The sequence below is a fragment of the Chiroxiphia lanceolata genome, chromosome 19 (genome assembly GCF_009829145.1).
Source record: "Chiroxiphia lanceolata isolate bChiLan1 chromosome 19, bChiLan1.pri, whole genome shotgun sequence".
NCBI lineage: Eukaryota > Metazoa > Chordata > Aves > Passeriformes > Pipridae > Chiroxiphia > Chiroxiphia lanceolata.
In genome coordinates this window covers 11,823,590-11,839,190 of record NC_045655.1, presented here as the reverse complement: position 1 = coordinate 11,839,190, position 15,601 = coordinate 11,823,590, and the positions used below count along the sequence as shown (strand labels likewise).

General features: G+C 48.7%; 1 protein-coding gene across 4 annotated transcripts in view; it reads left to right on the top strand.

Moving 5' to 3' along the window:
• Positions 1-15,601, top strand: part of RPTOR (regulatory associated protein of MTOR complex 1) — a 105,553-nt gene that overhangs the window by 43,445 nt on the left and 46,507 nt on the right. For all 4 annotated transcript variants that reach the window (XM_032706833.1, XM_032706835.1, XM_032706836.1 and 1 more), the window contains exons 9-12: positions 491-635; positions 8,896-8,971; positions 11,224-11,325; positions 14,866-14,949. In XM_032706833.1, coding sequence (XP_032562724.1) covers positions 491-635; positions 8,896-8,971; positions 11,224-11,325; positions 14,866-14,949 — 407 coding nt within the window. The remainder of the gene's footprint in view (positions 1-490; positions 636-8,895; positions 8,972-11,223; positions 11,326-14,865; positions 14,950-15,601) is intronic.

Genomic DNA, 15,601 nt, shown 5'->3' with positions numbered 1-15,601 from the left:
CTCCAACTCTGCTCTTCCTAATGCTCACACAGCATCAATTCTTCTCTGTCCTGTAGAAGAGAGCACATTTGCTATCTTTTAGGATTCATTTTGGCTTCTCATAAGCGCATCAAACTGCCAGTTAACAGATGGATAGTTCTTGATTAAACAGTACACAGAGGTCCTGTTCTCCCTCAGTAATTTTCCAAAAACTTAGTCAGGCTGAGCTGAAGTGCAAAAGCAAAAGGGGGATTTTATCCAGAAAAGGCAAAAAAGAACCTGAGGTAGAAAATGTCTAATTGTGTTGGTGTGAAATGGAGAGGAGCTGCAGTGCTTTGAGGGAGCTCTGCAGGCAGAGTTTAACAGTGGGAGTGTCACTCACTGCAGAACTGCTGGAGATTCCTCCTTACTGGAACAAAATATTAACAGGGCTTTGTGTTTTAAACCATTTTTGCATAGTACCTAAGGTGCTGCAGATGTGCATCTGGTAACTCCTGCACTCTCTTGGCAGATCTTTTCCAGAAGCTCTTCCGGCAGGACCTGCTCGTGGCCAGTTTGTTCCGGAACTTTCTCCTGGCAGAGAGGATCATGAGGTCGTACAACTGCACCCCCGTGAGCAGCCCCCGGCTCCCCCCCACCTACATGCACGCCATGTGGTGAGTGACACAGAGACTGGGCAGCTCTGCCACCAGGGATTGGCACTGCTCGGGGTTAGGGGGGATATTGGGAAGGAATTCCTGGATGGGAGGGTGGGGAGGCCCTGGCACAGGGTGCCCAGAGAAGCTGTGGCTGCCCCTGGATCCTGTCCAAGGCCAGGTTGGAGGTGGCTTGGAGCAACCTGGGCTAGTGGGAGGTGTCCCTGCCCCTGGCAGAGGGTGGAATTGAATGATCTTTAAGGTCCTTCCAACCCAACCCATTCCATGATTGTGCTGAAATCTCCGCAGTGCTTCCCTGATTCAGTCAGTGGATCAGGAATGGAACAGCTTGTGGCAGCCTAATGCTCATCTCCAAAGCTGCTTCTGCTCTGTGCATTCCTAATTATCCTGTAATTCTGTGGTGCAGAACCTTCAGTCCAGCCGTGTCATCTTTCACTCCAAATACCAAAGAAATGGGTCATCTGCTGCCTTTATTTTCCCAGAGTAAAGCTGGTCCCCTGGGATTGTGCAGGGTGGGAAGAGCCAAGGGCTCGGGGGAAGATCCTTAACTTGCATTGCTGAAGTAGAAGAAATTTTTGCTGCAGAGTTCATCTGCTTTTACTGTTGCTTTTAAGATGATTAATGGAAATGGAGGTGGCACAGTTATCAAAATGCTCTTAAATGTAGTTCTGACGATCAAACAAATGTCCCGTGAACAATCATAATAAAAATAATAATAATAACAGTAATAACAAAAATGCTCACTTTTATTTTCTTACTCAGTGTGATTAATAGAGCAGCACCAAACTGGGCAAAGTACAAACTGGTGCAGTGAGGCTGATGGGGTCCCTGGGGGAGAGAACAGAGCCTTGCTAAAGGCTGATAAAGTGACAGGAAAAGGTAACTGAGGGGGTTTAACCTTCCTGCGTTTTCCAGAATCCTTTGAATAAGTTTCCTTCATAAAAATGTGGAGGAAAATGAATGTAGAGGAGGGATGAAGGGATGATGATGAGTGTAACATGGAGTTCAAATTCTCTGAGCAACCTGGTTCTAGTGGAAGGTGTCCCTGCCCATGGCAGGGGTGGAACAAGGTGAGTTTTAAGGCCCCTTCCAGCTCAACCCATTCCATGGTTCCATGGTTTCTGTAGGGAAGGGAGGCAGGCTGGCAGCAGGGAGCCCCAGGAGCCTTTACAGGTGCAGGCAGCCACTGAGGAGGCATTTGCTGGTACCACAAAGCTGCTTTAATTATGGAAATCCCGGAGGCAGTCGGGGAGCCTTTGGCTGGAGTTGTCAGCACTTGGGCAGCTGAATGTTCCATGTGCTGGGACGTGGCAAACGATGTTCCTGAGTGCTTTGGATCAGGAGCTTCCGAGGAAAATGGCTTTTGTCATTTGTGGGGTGATTTGTTTTATCAGTGTCACACGAGGGACTGGGACACTTAAAACTGAAGAGCAGGAAAAGCCACTCGAGTTCCCGTGGTGTCTTTGAGCTGCTGGTGCTGCTGGATGTGGCAGAGCTCGAGCCACCAGCTGCAGTTTCCAGTTGCAGGAGGGTAGAACATGGTGTTGCAGGAATTTTGAAATTAAGCCAGTAAATTTCTGGAGTTATTTATATCTTCCTTGTTACCAGCATATTAAAAACCTATATTTTCTGACCCTTATAGGAATATAATTCATTCTTATTACCAGCCTGTTAAAAGCCTATATTTCTGGCTTCCTATGGGACTATGACTTGACCTGGAGTTGGTGTTGCCATCCATGGGCTGAACCCTAGCCAGGAAACTGGGAACACCTGGATCCTGTTGTGTATCTCTCCCAGAGCTGCATGGCAGCACGATGGAGTCTAAAACACATTTGCTTTGTTCATATTGTAGTTCTCCTGGAGCAGGATGGTGCTGGAAATTCCTTTGTGAAGGTGCAGGATGATGCTGGAAACACCTTTGTGCAGCCCCTCAGAGGTTCCATGGGACAATGGCACTGGTGCTGGCTTTTGGGATTCACCAGAAGAAATTCCTTAAGAACAGTCACACACAGGGCTCTTTTCCTTGTGAATCCCAAACACTGGTGAAGTAGACAACAAGGGAGCAGAGGATTGACACACTTTGTTCTGTGTCCTCTAAAAAACGTGCAGTTTGAAGCAAATCCAGCAAAGGGGAAAATTCCACGTTTGTCAGAGGTGGCTCAGGGCGTCATCAGGAACTTTCAGTAAGGACAGATTTAGAAACTAATTTAGGGCTCGCTTAAATGTTTTCTAAAAATAGTCACCTTCCATTCAGGAATTTCCTAATGGATCACTGATCTGAAACCTCCAAACCCATTTTGCTGTTTGGATGAACTGGGTGATGTGATGAGGGCAGGAGAGTTGGGCACAGGGGTGCTGGAGAGGATGGAAACTTCCAACAGAGTGATGTGATGATCGTGTTGAACCGATGTCCACGTCACTGTGTGGTGCATGGTAGAGCAAGGGCTTCTGATTGCTGCTTTATGGAGACTTTTCCTGCATTTTTGACCCCCAGCATGTCAGGCAGTGTTATGGGGAGCAAGTCCTGGCTGCCACAGCAAGATCTGCAAGTGGTGGGAGCAATGCTGCAAAAAATTCCTTACGCTTGAGCATCAATTTACCTCCTTAATAATTCCAACTGCCCTTTTTTAGGCATTAAATCTCAACCATTTGCTCTTTTTCTCCTTTACTAACCCATGTCTCTGCCTGTCAGATAATTTCCCCCAGATCACACTTGGATGTCTCCTAATCTGGGGATCTGGCACAGGTGTTAACAGGAGGACTGAGGCTGCTGGAGGAACAAGCTGCTCTGCCTTTGGGTTTAGTCCTTTTGAAAACAGCTTTTTAAAATATTAACCTTGTAAGTTTTTGTTCTGATCAATTCATTTGGGAAATCAGTCTTGCCCCTGCTCATTATCCTTTTTACCCAAACAGCTGAGAAAAAGTGAGAACTTTCATTTTTTCCGAGACCCACAGGTCTTTCACCATATTTCAGGATCAGGAGAGCTGATCTCTGTGACCATGCCCTCTTTGGTGGGATCTGACATGTTACTTCTGTTTTTTCCTGTTCTTGGCCTTCTGAATTTTCCCTGCTCAGGTGTGAGCCCCTGGGGCATGGGCTGGTCGTGTTTGTGTGGTGCCTCACACTGCAAGTTCTTGGCTGCTGCAGGCACTGCTCTAACACAGGATTAATGTTAATATTAATATCTATTGATTGCCTGGCTGTGAGTCCTTCTGGCTGTTGTGCATAAGAACAGAGCCCGGATGCTCTGTCAGCACCTTGATCTCTGCCCTGATGGATCAGGGTTTATGCATTGCTGCTGTTGCCAGCTGGTTTTATTCATGGCCTTTGAAAAGACCTAGTAATGTCTTTGGAAATATTTCCTAACACGGGTCATATATTAGACCCCAAGTACCTTAATTATGCTTTGGAAGAACTGCAATTCATCCCTAATAGAAATACTCTGATGGTGTGTACACAGACCGTGAAATTCAGGTTGAAAGGGAGTCATAATAAAGCAAAAGAAAAGGAAACCATAATGCAGCAACCCAGTTACAGGTGAGAGAGGAGTCCTGGGGCACTGTGGAGTGTGCAGGATGAATGCAGGGCTGCTCAGCCATCCCCCAGGGAAATGAGGCTCACTGAGCTGCACCGAAACATTCAGTGTCTCAGCAAGAAGGTGGTGATTTTTTGAAGAGCTATTTGGAACTGTTTGACCTTTGAAGGATTAGATTAATTCAGATTATTCTATAACCAGATTTTTTTGTGTCTTTGTGTTAGTTTTAACATCCCTGAGTCCCATTATCGGACTACGGAGAGTTTGATGGAGAGAAACGTAGCACGAAAATAGCAAAGCCTGAGCTCTAAGTTGTGTCTGGAGCAGGGGGATGTGCTGGGAGAAGGCAAGGATTTCAGAGTTGTGCCAAATATTCATAGCAATAACTGTTTTTTAAAAATAGCTGTGTCTGAGCAGCTCCCCAGCTGTGTCCTAAAGCAGCTTAGGAAGGTCACGGGGTCACTGCAACGCAGGTGAACTCGGGCTGGGATCTGGACATTCAATCAAACAGGACGTGTCCTGCAGTTGTACTGACAGAAAGAGCAAATGTGAAAAGTCTGCAATACTTAAGGGTTCCAGAAATACAATTCAGAACAAGGAGATACCCTGGGCCCGACCCCAGGACTGCACGTGGCCTGGGCTTCCCTTCAGCTGCTCCCCGGCACAAACACTCCTTTTCCCTGGTCCTGTGTGCAGTGCAGTGTGATACACACGACTCCCAGAGGAAAGGAGAGTGTTAAAAGATGTCAAGAATACATTATAAAAAAAAAGGGGACATGAGAGTTAAAAGCATTAGACATTGACTCAGCCCAGAAAATGTACGTGTAAGAAAATGTGCCTCCACGAGCTGCCAGCTCAGGGTGCCCGTGGGTGCAGACAGACACATGCAGCTCTAATGGGGCTGAATTTCTGCTGTTCAAGTGTTTCTGGGGGTTTCCATCGCCCAGCAAGTCGTGGGTTTGGGCAATAAACCAGTCCCTGAGCAGGGCTGGGACTCTGCCTTCTGTTCTCTGCTTGAAAGCCCAAACTTTGCAGCTCCTCTGGGAAACAAAGTAAAGAGGCAGCTGATGAGTTCATGTTAAATTATTGAAGGTTTAAACAGTCCTGCTGTAGTGAGAAGGGTGTTTGACTGAGGAGGGGGGAGGGATTGAGAGATACAGACAGATCTAGCTAGAGCTAAATCTGGGGGGCTTAAGGAAAGGGGCTTGGGCTGAAGGGCCAAGAAAAACATAGAGACAAATTACACGAGTGTGTCTGTCGTGGGAGAGGAGCGATACCAGCGGGACTGGGGGAGTGCTGGCCCTGGTGTTTGTTGTGCAGTGGTGAGCACTGCCTTCTCACTGGTACTGATCCTGGACTGGGAGCTGCAGGATCCCCTGGCAGGAGGGGGCTTGGCTCTCCCACTGTGGGTCCCTGGTTGAGCTGCTGGATCAGTTCCCTTCACAGACCCTTCCTGCTGATGTGCTGCCTGGCTTTACTTCTTTGGGATAAACAAAGTCACTTCCTTGCTTGATTTTCAGTTGAGTCCATCTTCCAGCTAGGGAGAGATTTTAGCTCTCAGTACCTGCAGGGCAATTAGGACAAGGTAGTATAAAACCCCCTCATAAACACATTCTTTCATAGCACAGTGTAGTGGAGTTGAAGCACTGGGGTATTTTGGCCCTGTGTCACCTTATCACAGTGGAGGGTCTGGAGTACTGGAAGAGCACAGTGAGAAGGGAGGAAAGAATGATGCTGAGGGATCACTGAGCCCTTTTTGTACCAAATGTAGTGAAAACAAATCTTGCAGAGCTGTTTCCAGACAGCAGTCTGTGCAAAGGGGGATGCAGAGATCTCTGGGTTGGCTTCCATAAATCACTTGTGGGATGCAACACCCCCATCCTGGTTCCCTGCTGCTCCCTAATTTATCTCCTGTTTGTTGCTGAGCTGTGATGGGAGTTCAGGCAGCACATCTACCGTGTGCCCACCTCTCCAGCTCCCTCGGGCATATTGCTGCTGTCAGTCACTGCTCCTCCTCCCCACCACAGCCCTGACTGTCACAGGGACTGCAATGAGTGTTTTCCCATCCCTTTCTCTCCCCACCGCTGTGGTTTAGTCCTTTCCCATTCATTTATGGCTTGGTTTGAATCTTAATTATTGTAACACCTGTTTAGTGCCACCGCCTGTTCTGCCAGTGCACTGAGTTACCTGTGTGCAACTTGTGTGTAACCTGGAGCCTGCTGAGGGAGGAGTAGCTGTTCCAGTGGTTGGAAACAGAGGAGCTTTACTTCAGGCAAACCTGTGTGCTGGTGTCCTGTTGGGGTGGGAGGGTTTGTGTTTCCCACAGAGAGAACAGAAGTGGTGTGTTCAGGAAATCTGGAAGGGCTGGAGAATCATGTGAAGTGTTTGATTCGAGCAGAGTCTCCTCCACAGTTGGTGTCAATCAGCAGCTCTCAGCTGTGGTGAGCAGGAGCACTAAGATTACGTGTTGAAGGTTGAGGAGGTTTGAGTGACGTTGGCCAGCACTGCTGAAGGTTTGAGAAGTCTGAGTGGCACTGGTGGAGTGTCTCTGCTGGCTTTTAACAGCCTGTTCTTAGAAGCGTAAAAAAGAGATTTTGTTTTAATCTACCAAAATCTCTTTTCGAATTTTTTTGTTTGTTCTTTCTGATAACACTTAAAGCCTTTGAGATTTCATCTCGTGGGGTTGCTTTGGACATTTTTGTAGCAGTATTAATGCTGCTTACCTAAAATTACTGTGAGGAGCTCAGCATCTTAGTGCTGTGCCTCTGCAGTGTAATGACCTGCAAAGAATCCTTTTATAGGCAGCCAAAATCAGACCAGTTGTCTCTGATCTCTAAACCATTTTCTTCCTGCGTAGTAAAACTTATCTCAAAGGCCCTGTGGACTGACAGTTTGTAGTGCTGCAGAGAATTTCTTTAGGTGTTTTGCCCATTCCTCCAAGAATCCTGAAACTCAGAAAATGTGCCTTTGCTTGCTGTAAAATTATCTTTATATTTGCACTAATTGCCTTTGCCTCAACCAGGAGTAAACACCTGTCCTGAGCTCTGTGTAAATGTTTTGTCTCCAGCCTGGGTCTGTATGGAGCTCGTGGGAAGCATTTTCTGCCCATGCTTTGATTAGCTCTTGATTAGCTCTTAATTATATTGGCAGCACGTTGTCAAGCGGAAGGTGAATGTGGGAAGCTGAGGGACAAAGTCTGGGGCTGCCAAACCAAGCTGCAGATCCTGAGTCCATGGAAAAAAAAATGCAAGAGCCTTAGAATTTATTTTTCCATTAATTGGAGAGATTGGTTTTGGTTGAGAACAGCTCCCAGTTGTGCTGATGGGATAGATCGCTCGGCAGTGGGTCTGATGGAAGGTTTGTTTGACTCAAAACAGGGTGATTTAAGGAGTTATTAGAGCTGGTGACTAAAATACAGAGTATTGATTATCACCCACGGCCTCGTGTGTGCAGACGTTCTGAGGAGAAGAAAAATGGCTTTGGCTATTGCTGTTAACACAGGATGCCACGAGCCACGGAAGAGCCAACGTGTCTGGAGAGGAAATCTTTCTTTTGTGGAAGAAACCCCATGGGTGGGGGTTTAACTTAGCCCTGCAGAGTGCATAAATTCATATGCTGAATGAAAAGTGCACGGAATGTCTCTGGGCAGAGTAGGGCTGATCGTTTCTGGGGCGAAAAGTAGCTGTTTCACTATTTTAGAGATGTTTGAGGAACTTTGGAGCCCAAATGCATTTGTTTCAGTCTGTGAGCATGGTGAAGCAGCCTGTTGGCACCTTTGCTTTGCACTGGATCAGCCACAAAAGGTTCCTGGGCCACCACACGTAACTCACACGCTGCTGTTCCACTGAAATGTCCTAAGTCACAACTGCCCAGAGCTGGGGCTGCCCCATCCCTGGGAGTGTCCAAGGCCAGGATGGACAGGGCTTGAGGCACCCTGGTCTCGTGGAAGGTGTCCCTGCCCATGGCAGGAGGTGGAATGGGATGGGCTTTAAGGTCCTTCCCAATCCAAGGCATTCTGTGAGTTGGTGATTCCAGACTTCAGCCACCAGTGGTACAGTGGATGAGTGTAAAAACTGAACTATTTAGGTGTTTTCTCTTTTTCTGGTGTGGTGTCCATCCCTCCATCCTTGGGATGACTCATGCAGAGCTGAGTTCCCTTCCCAGGGCTGCAGGGACACACAGGGACAGTGTCTGTGCTCAGGAGGTGCAGAAGGAGCACGAGTGTGGGAGGGTATCCATGTATCCATGAACTGGGAGCTGAGGGGCTGCTCAGCAGGGATGGAGCTTCCTGAGCTGCTGTAGGTGGCTGGAATGCAGGGCAGGTGAGGGCTGGGGTGCACGTGGAGGTGTGAACTTAATCCTGGATTGGAGCTAATCCAGGATTAAGTTCATTTTTTGGTTTAAAAAAGAAGTGTCATCCGGTTTTGAATGAGGACAGGTGTGTAATAAGGCTGCAGCTGACTCTGGCTCCTTTCTCCAGTGCAGAGAGCATCGATTTCTGTGAACCTCTGTGAACTCATCCAGTGCTGGACTAGGCCTTCTCACTGCCTTTCTGAATTGTGTCCACGTTATACCTGCTTTTTGAAAAATACCAAGCACATCTAAGCCAGTCAGACAACACTGCTTTGTCCACATTGGTGTATGATCAGAATTTAAATTTCCCTTGCTATTCCTTACGGATAACTTGTAATTCCTTCTCTTCCCTCTCTCACCCTCCCCTCCAGGCAAGCCTGGGACCTGGCTGTTGACATTTGCCTTTCCCAGTTACCCACAATTATCGAGGAGGGAACTGCCTTCAGGGTAAGTTGGGGAGTGTCCTGGGGTGTTGTGGGCCCAGTTTAACCCCCCATCCAACACCTCGGTCCAGCATGTCCCTTCTGCTTGTTGGCCCTTGAATTGTGGCAGTTTAAGGGTTTGTACCTTTAGAAGGGAGTCCCAACGTGCAGCACAACTTTTTATCTGAAAGGCTTAAATGTGAAAATTATCTCTTAGTAGAGTTCCTTTCAAATAAACATGAAATGGAGGTCGAGGGTATGTTCAGAGAGTTCTCCTAAGCTCAGTGTCATTGATAGGAGTCCCTGGGGTTTTTTTGCTTCATTTGACTGAGAGAGCAAAAAAGTAAAATTTTTAATATTATATTTGTCTTAAATTCCTCTATTCAGAATGGATTTTCTTGGTATTCCTTTGACATTTCATGAACTGAAACCTTCAAACAATAACGATTGTACAATCTCAGGTAGCTGTTCCACCCTGTTGCCTTTCTAATTTTCAGTAACATTCTTGTATTTTAGTTGGGTTACCAAACTTCCAAAGTTTTTCTGGCTGTAATTGCAGGTTGTCTCCAAAGCCTCGAGTGCAGGAGGAGAACTGTGGGCTCCTGCCAGGCTGGGAGTTGATCAGGATGCCCTGAGGCCTTTATCCTCCCACCCCTTGCTTTCCTCACTGTATGTGCTGTGTTTTAAAATGTAAAAAATATGTTTTTTCTTCCCCTGGCTCATGTTCATTTTTATTTCAGGTCTCTAACAATGTCACTGGAGGCTTTTATATTAGTGCTAAACCTCACCTGGACATTCTCTGTTAAATGAGCTGAAATTCAGCAGATTTCTGAGTATTTTGGGGTGAGAGGAGGCACAGACTTGCTGGGGATCAGACACAAGATCAGTAAATGAGTGGTCGTTCTCAGGTGGGGATCGATTCAGGGCAGGGTGGGAACAATTTACAAGCAGGTTTTCCAGCCTGACAAGTGTAGTTTATTGTGTATTTTGGCTGGAACTGAGGTGGGCTGAGCCATCAGAGTGCAGTCGGGGCCAGATTCCAAGCCAAGCCAGGCACTGGACATAAAGGCAGGCTCAGGGCTCTTCAGAGCCATTCCTTCTGCTTCCATTTCCAGTCCAGGGGCAGTAACACCGTGAGGTTTGTGCCTGCTCTGCAGAGAGGGACAGACATCACCTGGGGACGACTCCCCGTGACACTCACAGCCGTAGGAATCCTGGCTGTGCTTTGGGAGGGAGTGGAGGGCTCACCCCTGTGACAGGGGCTGGGGCAGGCAGACACTTGCACCCCTCTGATCTATTCCCTGGGTTCTAATCAATGCTTTGTGCTCAGCCCTCTGGATTTCTGCCTGGTGCCAAGTGTTGTGGTTCATCAGAGGTTGGCTGGCCCTGGCCAGGGAGGAGGAAAGGGCTGGAGGGCATGGCAGCCTGCTCACCACCCCATGGCACAGCTGGGATGGATGTCTGGGCCAGGGGAGGCACAGGGTTGCTGCTACCCCTCCATTCCCTCACTGCTGGGGGCTGAGAGTCCAACCTGACCTGGATAAATCCACTGACAGCCTTCTGAGGCTGTTCTGTCTCAGCAGCTCATCACAAACCACGTGTGTCTGACTCCTACCTATTCCCAAGGTGTTCTTGCCTGGTCAGACCTGGAAAATACAATAACCTGATGGAGAAGGGCCTAGGGGGTCGTGGTGCTCCTTCAGGGGGTGTGTTTGGGTTCGTTTGCTCCCCCTCCTCCACCTCTTCACTCCTTTTTTCCCCATTGATTTCTGCTTCCTTGTGGATTCCTGCCTGGAAGCCACTGCATGCTCTGGTCAGTACGTTCTCACCCAGAGCTTGTACCACATACTCAGGGAGATGGATGGCACAAGGAGCTTATTTTCATTGCTGTTGGATTGTGTCTCTGGACTGGGCAGAGGCAGCTCCCAGTGCTGCTGTGGGAGCGGAGCTGCCTCTGCAGAGTGGATAAATCCACCGCTGTTCCCTCTGCTTCTCCTGGGGAGACAGCAGCCACCTTGCCCTAAGACCTCTTGTGATAACTTTTCCTCTTTCTCTACTCTTTCCTCCTCCTTGCTTCCAAACACTTACATAAAGGAATGCCAGCACATTTAAAGAGAATTGCGTTGGAAAACTCGTGTACATTTAAAAGCCGCCAAACAAACGCGTCAATTACAAAGAGTGGTTTTTGGAAAACAACGAAGTCCAGAGGTGCCAAAACTATTTGCTTCGCTCCTGGTTTTTTACTCCAGCCCTGCATTGCTGTTCTTGCCCCCGCAGCACAGCCCCTTCTTCGCGGAGCAGCTCACGGCATTCCAGGTGTGGCTGACCATGGGCGTGGAGAACCGCAACCCCCCGGAGCAGCTGCCCATCGTCCTGCAGGTGAGCACTGGGCTGAGGGCCCTGCCTCTCCTACCTGGCCCAGGGGGTCCCTGCCTCTCCTGCCTGGCCCAGGGGGTCCCTGCCTCTCCTGCCTGGCCCAGGGGGTCCCTGCCTCTCCTGCCTGGGCCAGGGGACCCTACCTCTCCCTGTCCATGCCACGTGTCCATGCCTCCCCTGCCTGCTCAGCACAGGGCTGCCAACCCCATGGCCTTGGGGAACATAAATTCCGTGGGCTTCTCCAGGATGAATTAGAGTTGCTTGCATGTCCACTAGACCTGTGCAGATGAAGCCCAAGTGCTTTTCCAGCCCCATCCTTTGGCTCTCCTTGGGCCAAGCTCCCACTCCAGTCCATGTCAGCTCTGCTGCCTCCCCTTTGCTCCAGAGTCACTGATTCTCTGAGCAGCACATCTTTGTTGTCTCTCCTATGGCATGTCCTCTGTATCCCAGCTCTGTCAGGCAGAGACTTTTATCTTCCCCCTCTTTTCAGAGAGTGGAAGTTACTGCAGCGTAAACAGTGTGGAATTGGCTCCTTTATCCATCTGGTACAGCCTGGGAAGTGTTCCCTTTAATGTGGGGCTGAAATTTTGCTGCAAGAACATAGAAACAAGTCTCTGAAGACTGTGCCTGGAGGAATGTAGAGTTCTGGTAGGCTTTGCTCAGACAAAACAAAGTTCTTATGTTTAAAGGAGAAGTAAATCCAGGAGAAACAGAACAGGGCGTCTCAGGCGATGTTTTATGGCAAGGCCCACATTGCAGTTGTCATCTGTCACCTGCTCTGGCCTCTCCTCCCCTGCAGTTTGCACTGACAGAAATACAAACCCTGGCCCAGGTGCCCGTGGGCTCTGCTCTACCAACAGCAGAATTAAAAACCTTTCTGATTAAAGGACTGTGGTCCCAGTCCCTTCTAAAAGGGTCTGTGGGGAGACTCTCCTTCCCTGTCAGCTGCCAACTGGATCTGTGACTGACAGCACCATCCATCTCTGCAAGACCAAACTTTAATTTCCTGAGCCTCCCAAACCTTGAGAGATGATGTAGATGTGGAGAAGTGTGGTTTGTCTCTGTCACTGTGATGGGAGCAGGCAGGCTTCTGCTCCAGCTCCAACTTTGCTGCTTTCCAATGGATTGTTTGGCACCAGTGAGCTCTGCAGGCAGCAAAACTCTGCAGTGAAATTGGGAGGTCACCTGGCAAAGGAACCTGCTTTCCTGCCTGGAGCAAAAACAAGCTGGGACAGCATAATTATTGTTACAATTATAGAATATTAATTGTACAGTGGACTCAGATGGGTTGTTAACAGGTCTGAGATGCTTAGAGAGCAGCTGAGGCAGGGTGGGAGGGAGTGTTTCAGACCCTTTTTGGTGTCTGTTTGCTTTGACCTCGTGGGAGTGCTCAGACCCTGCTGCTGTCACCCCACAAAGGCTGATTCTGTGTTCCCATTTTAGACTGAGGCTGGGGAGGCCCTGGCACAGGTTGCCTGGAGAAGCTGTGGCTGCCTCATCCCTGGAACTATCCCAAGTCAGGTTGGACGGGGCTCGGAGCAACCGAGCTAGTGGAAGGTGTCCCTGCCCATGGCAGGGGGTGGGATGAGATGGGCATTAAGGTCCCTTCCAACCCAAACCATTCTGGGATTCTGAGTGCCCCAAGAGGAGGAGGTATTGAGTGCCCAAGCCATGGTACCAGCCATGAAGAGCCCGGATTTACCAAGGACAGGGAAATGGCCCTTTGGAAATGGCCTTTTAATTAATAGACTTCAAGAAGCTGCTTTCCACTTGGAATTCTTGCTGTGCATGGGCACGGGAGGTTTCCTGGTGCAGAGAGGAGAGAAGCCCTCAGACAGCAGTGAGCACACACAGTCTGGCCAGGCCTGAGTCCCAGCTGCTCAATCCCTGGGGAGATTCCTCCTCTGTGTGATCTCCTGTGCTTGTGGACAAGAGCTTGTCCCCCACAGAGAGAGGACAAGGAGATCACTCTGCAGTTCCCTTCTCCCATCCTGCCTTTGTTAGGAGATTCCTGCTAGAATACGGACTGTTACTTCTCAATTATCCCCCTGTGTCATGGTTAATCTCTAGTTTACGTGTGTGGTTGTAATTAGCTTCCCCCTTTCCTGGCTGGCAATGACGATGGACGATGCCGGGGCGGGTGTGACGCAGGGCTGTGTGCAGGGGGGGCACAGCCAGGCACTGCTCAAAGATCAGGGATTGTGTCATCCCCACAGCCTCACCCAGGGCTCTGGGATTTGTGTCAGTTCAGGCTATTGTGTGGATCAGCTGGGGAAGTGGGAGTGGGAAATCCTGGGAGATGGAGGCCTTTGGGTTGGACAGTAATGGGACAGAGCTTTTCAAAGCAGACACGGTGTGCTTTGGTGGAATGTTCTTGTGGGATGCCAGCAGTGTGGAGCTGGGATTTGTATCTTCACCTGGAAAGCCTTTTCAGTTAGATTAATTTCTTTGCCCAGCTATGACAGAATTTGGGGATTTCCTTGGCCTTTCTGCAGGTCAGAGGATCCCAGCCGTGTGGGATCTGAGCATCCTGCCCCTGCCAGGCAGGTCCTGCTGCTGTCCCAGCCCTTCCTCAGCCTCCACCTGCCCTGGTTTCTGGTACTGCTTTAATCACAAACAGCTGCCCCTGTTATTCCTGAGCTGGTTTATGGAATAGGCTGGTGCCAACTAGGACAGAATGACCAAAATCCTTTCTCTTATGACCTATCCTGAGATCCAAGCTCAGATACTCAGAGTGAAACATTGTTATCACATCCTCCTGTTTCTTCTGTACTTTCCCTGCACTACTTCAGTATCCAGTACCAGTCACCCACAATGTGAGACATGAGCCAAGTAATTTAGTTATTCTTCAATGTTAAACATGAAAAATAATTTAATTTCAATATGCAACGTGGAAAAACACTGAGAAGGGGTTGGAATTGGGGAGGTAAATCAAGGAGCCTCTTTCCCTGAGATCCATCTGAGGGATGTTGCTCAATTTAAACCAAGGATTAAATGTTGCATTCCAATATCTTACATCTGTTAAGGAGATTAAGAACTGCAAGTCTATCTGTTAATATTTCACACCAGGGTAGGTATAAGCCAGTAAACCACTACCTCATTAGCGTTGTCAGACTCTGTTTTAATGAGATTTTTATTAACGACTAATGTGACCTTTTGCTCCCTCTTAAGTCTCAGATATTGATTTGCCAAGGAAAGCAAAGCCTCTCCTTGTGCTCCTGAGCTGTTTGGAGAGTGGGAGGCTGGGCTGTCGCTTCCCTTTGGATCCTGCTGCAGGTGCCATCACGTTCCTGCTCTGCTGGGCAAGGCAGGTTGGAATCCACAGGAATTGCTTCCCTCTGTGTCGGGAGCAGCTCCGTGAGGAGCGTTCCCGGGGGTGACCCCTCGCTGGCCAGGCTCTCACAGCCAGGGTTTGTCCCCCAGCTTCTCATTCAGACCGTGCTGTTCCAGGTGCTGTAACGATCCCTAGGTCCCTTCCACGTGCTCTGCAGGCACAGGGATTTCTGCTCTCTCTACAATATCCCTTTTCCCTCTCCTCTGCAGGTGCTGCTGAGCCAGGTACACCGACTGCGAGCTCTGGATCTGCTGGGAAGATTCCTGGACCTGGGTCCCTGGGCTGTCAGTTTGGTGCGTGGATGCTGCACGTGGGCTTGGAAATTCTGCCTTGTCTCAGTATGGGTGATAAATACAGATGGTGATTTAGGGAAGGAATGTATGGAGGATAATCCACAGATTTGACAAATGAGCAGTTTTGTGTGTTCGTGTGTGGGAAATGCAGCAGGTATCCCGACAAGAACAATGGCTTTATTAATCAAATTCATTTCCATGCTCATTTCCATTACAGTGAAGAGGAGTTCCTTGGGAATAGTTTAGTGTAAAATAGTGTAAGGGACAAACCAGGAGGAAATAACTGGGACGAGTAAGGTTTGTCATGTAAAATAAATAGCCCAAAAAAGCATACACATTTTTTTCTGTTTTCTCAGCTTACTGTCTGCATCACTTTCTTCTCTTTCTTTATCTGTTTGGATTTTACAAGCTCTTCTGAGCAGGCAGCAGCTGCATTCTGCAGTTTGGGAAGTGGCAGCACAGTGTGGAGCATAAATAAGAGTTTAACAGAGGAGCAATTTAAAACACTCCTGTAAATGGAGCTGTTGGTTGATAAAAGTGAAGATGAAGCACCAGCTGGTTGTGGAGCAGCTCAATGATGGGACTTTTTAGTGGTTTTCTTTACCTCCCTCCTCCATCTCAGCCAGGAGTCCCTTCTGCAGAGGGAGGCTGG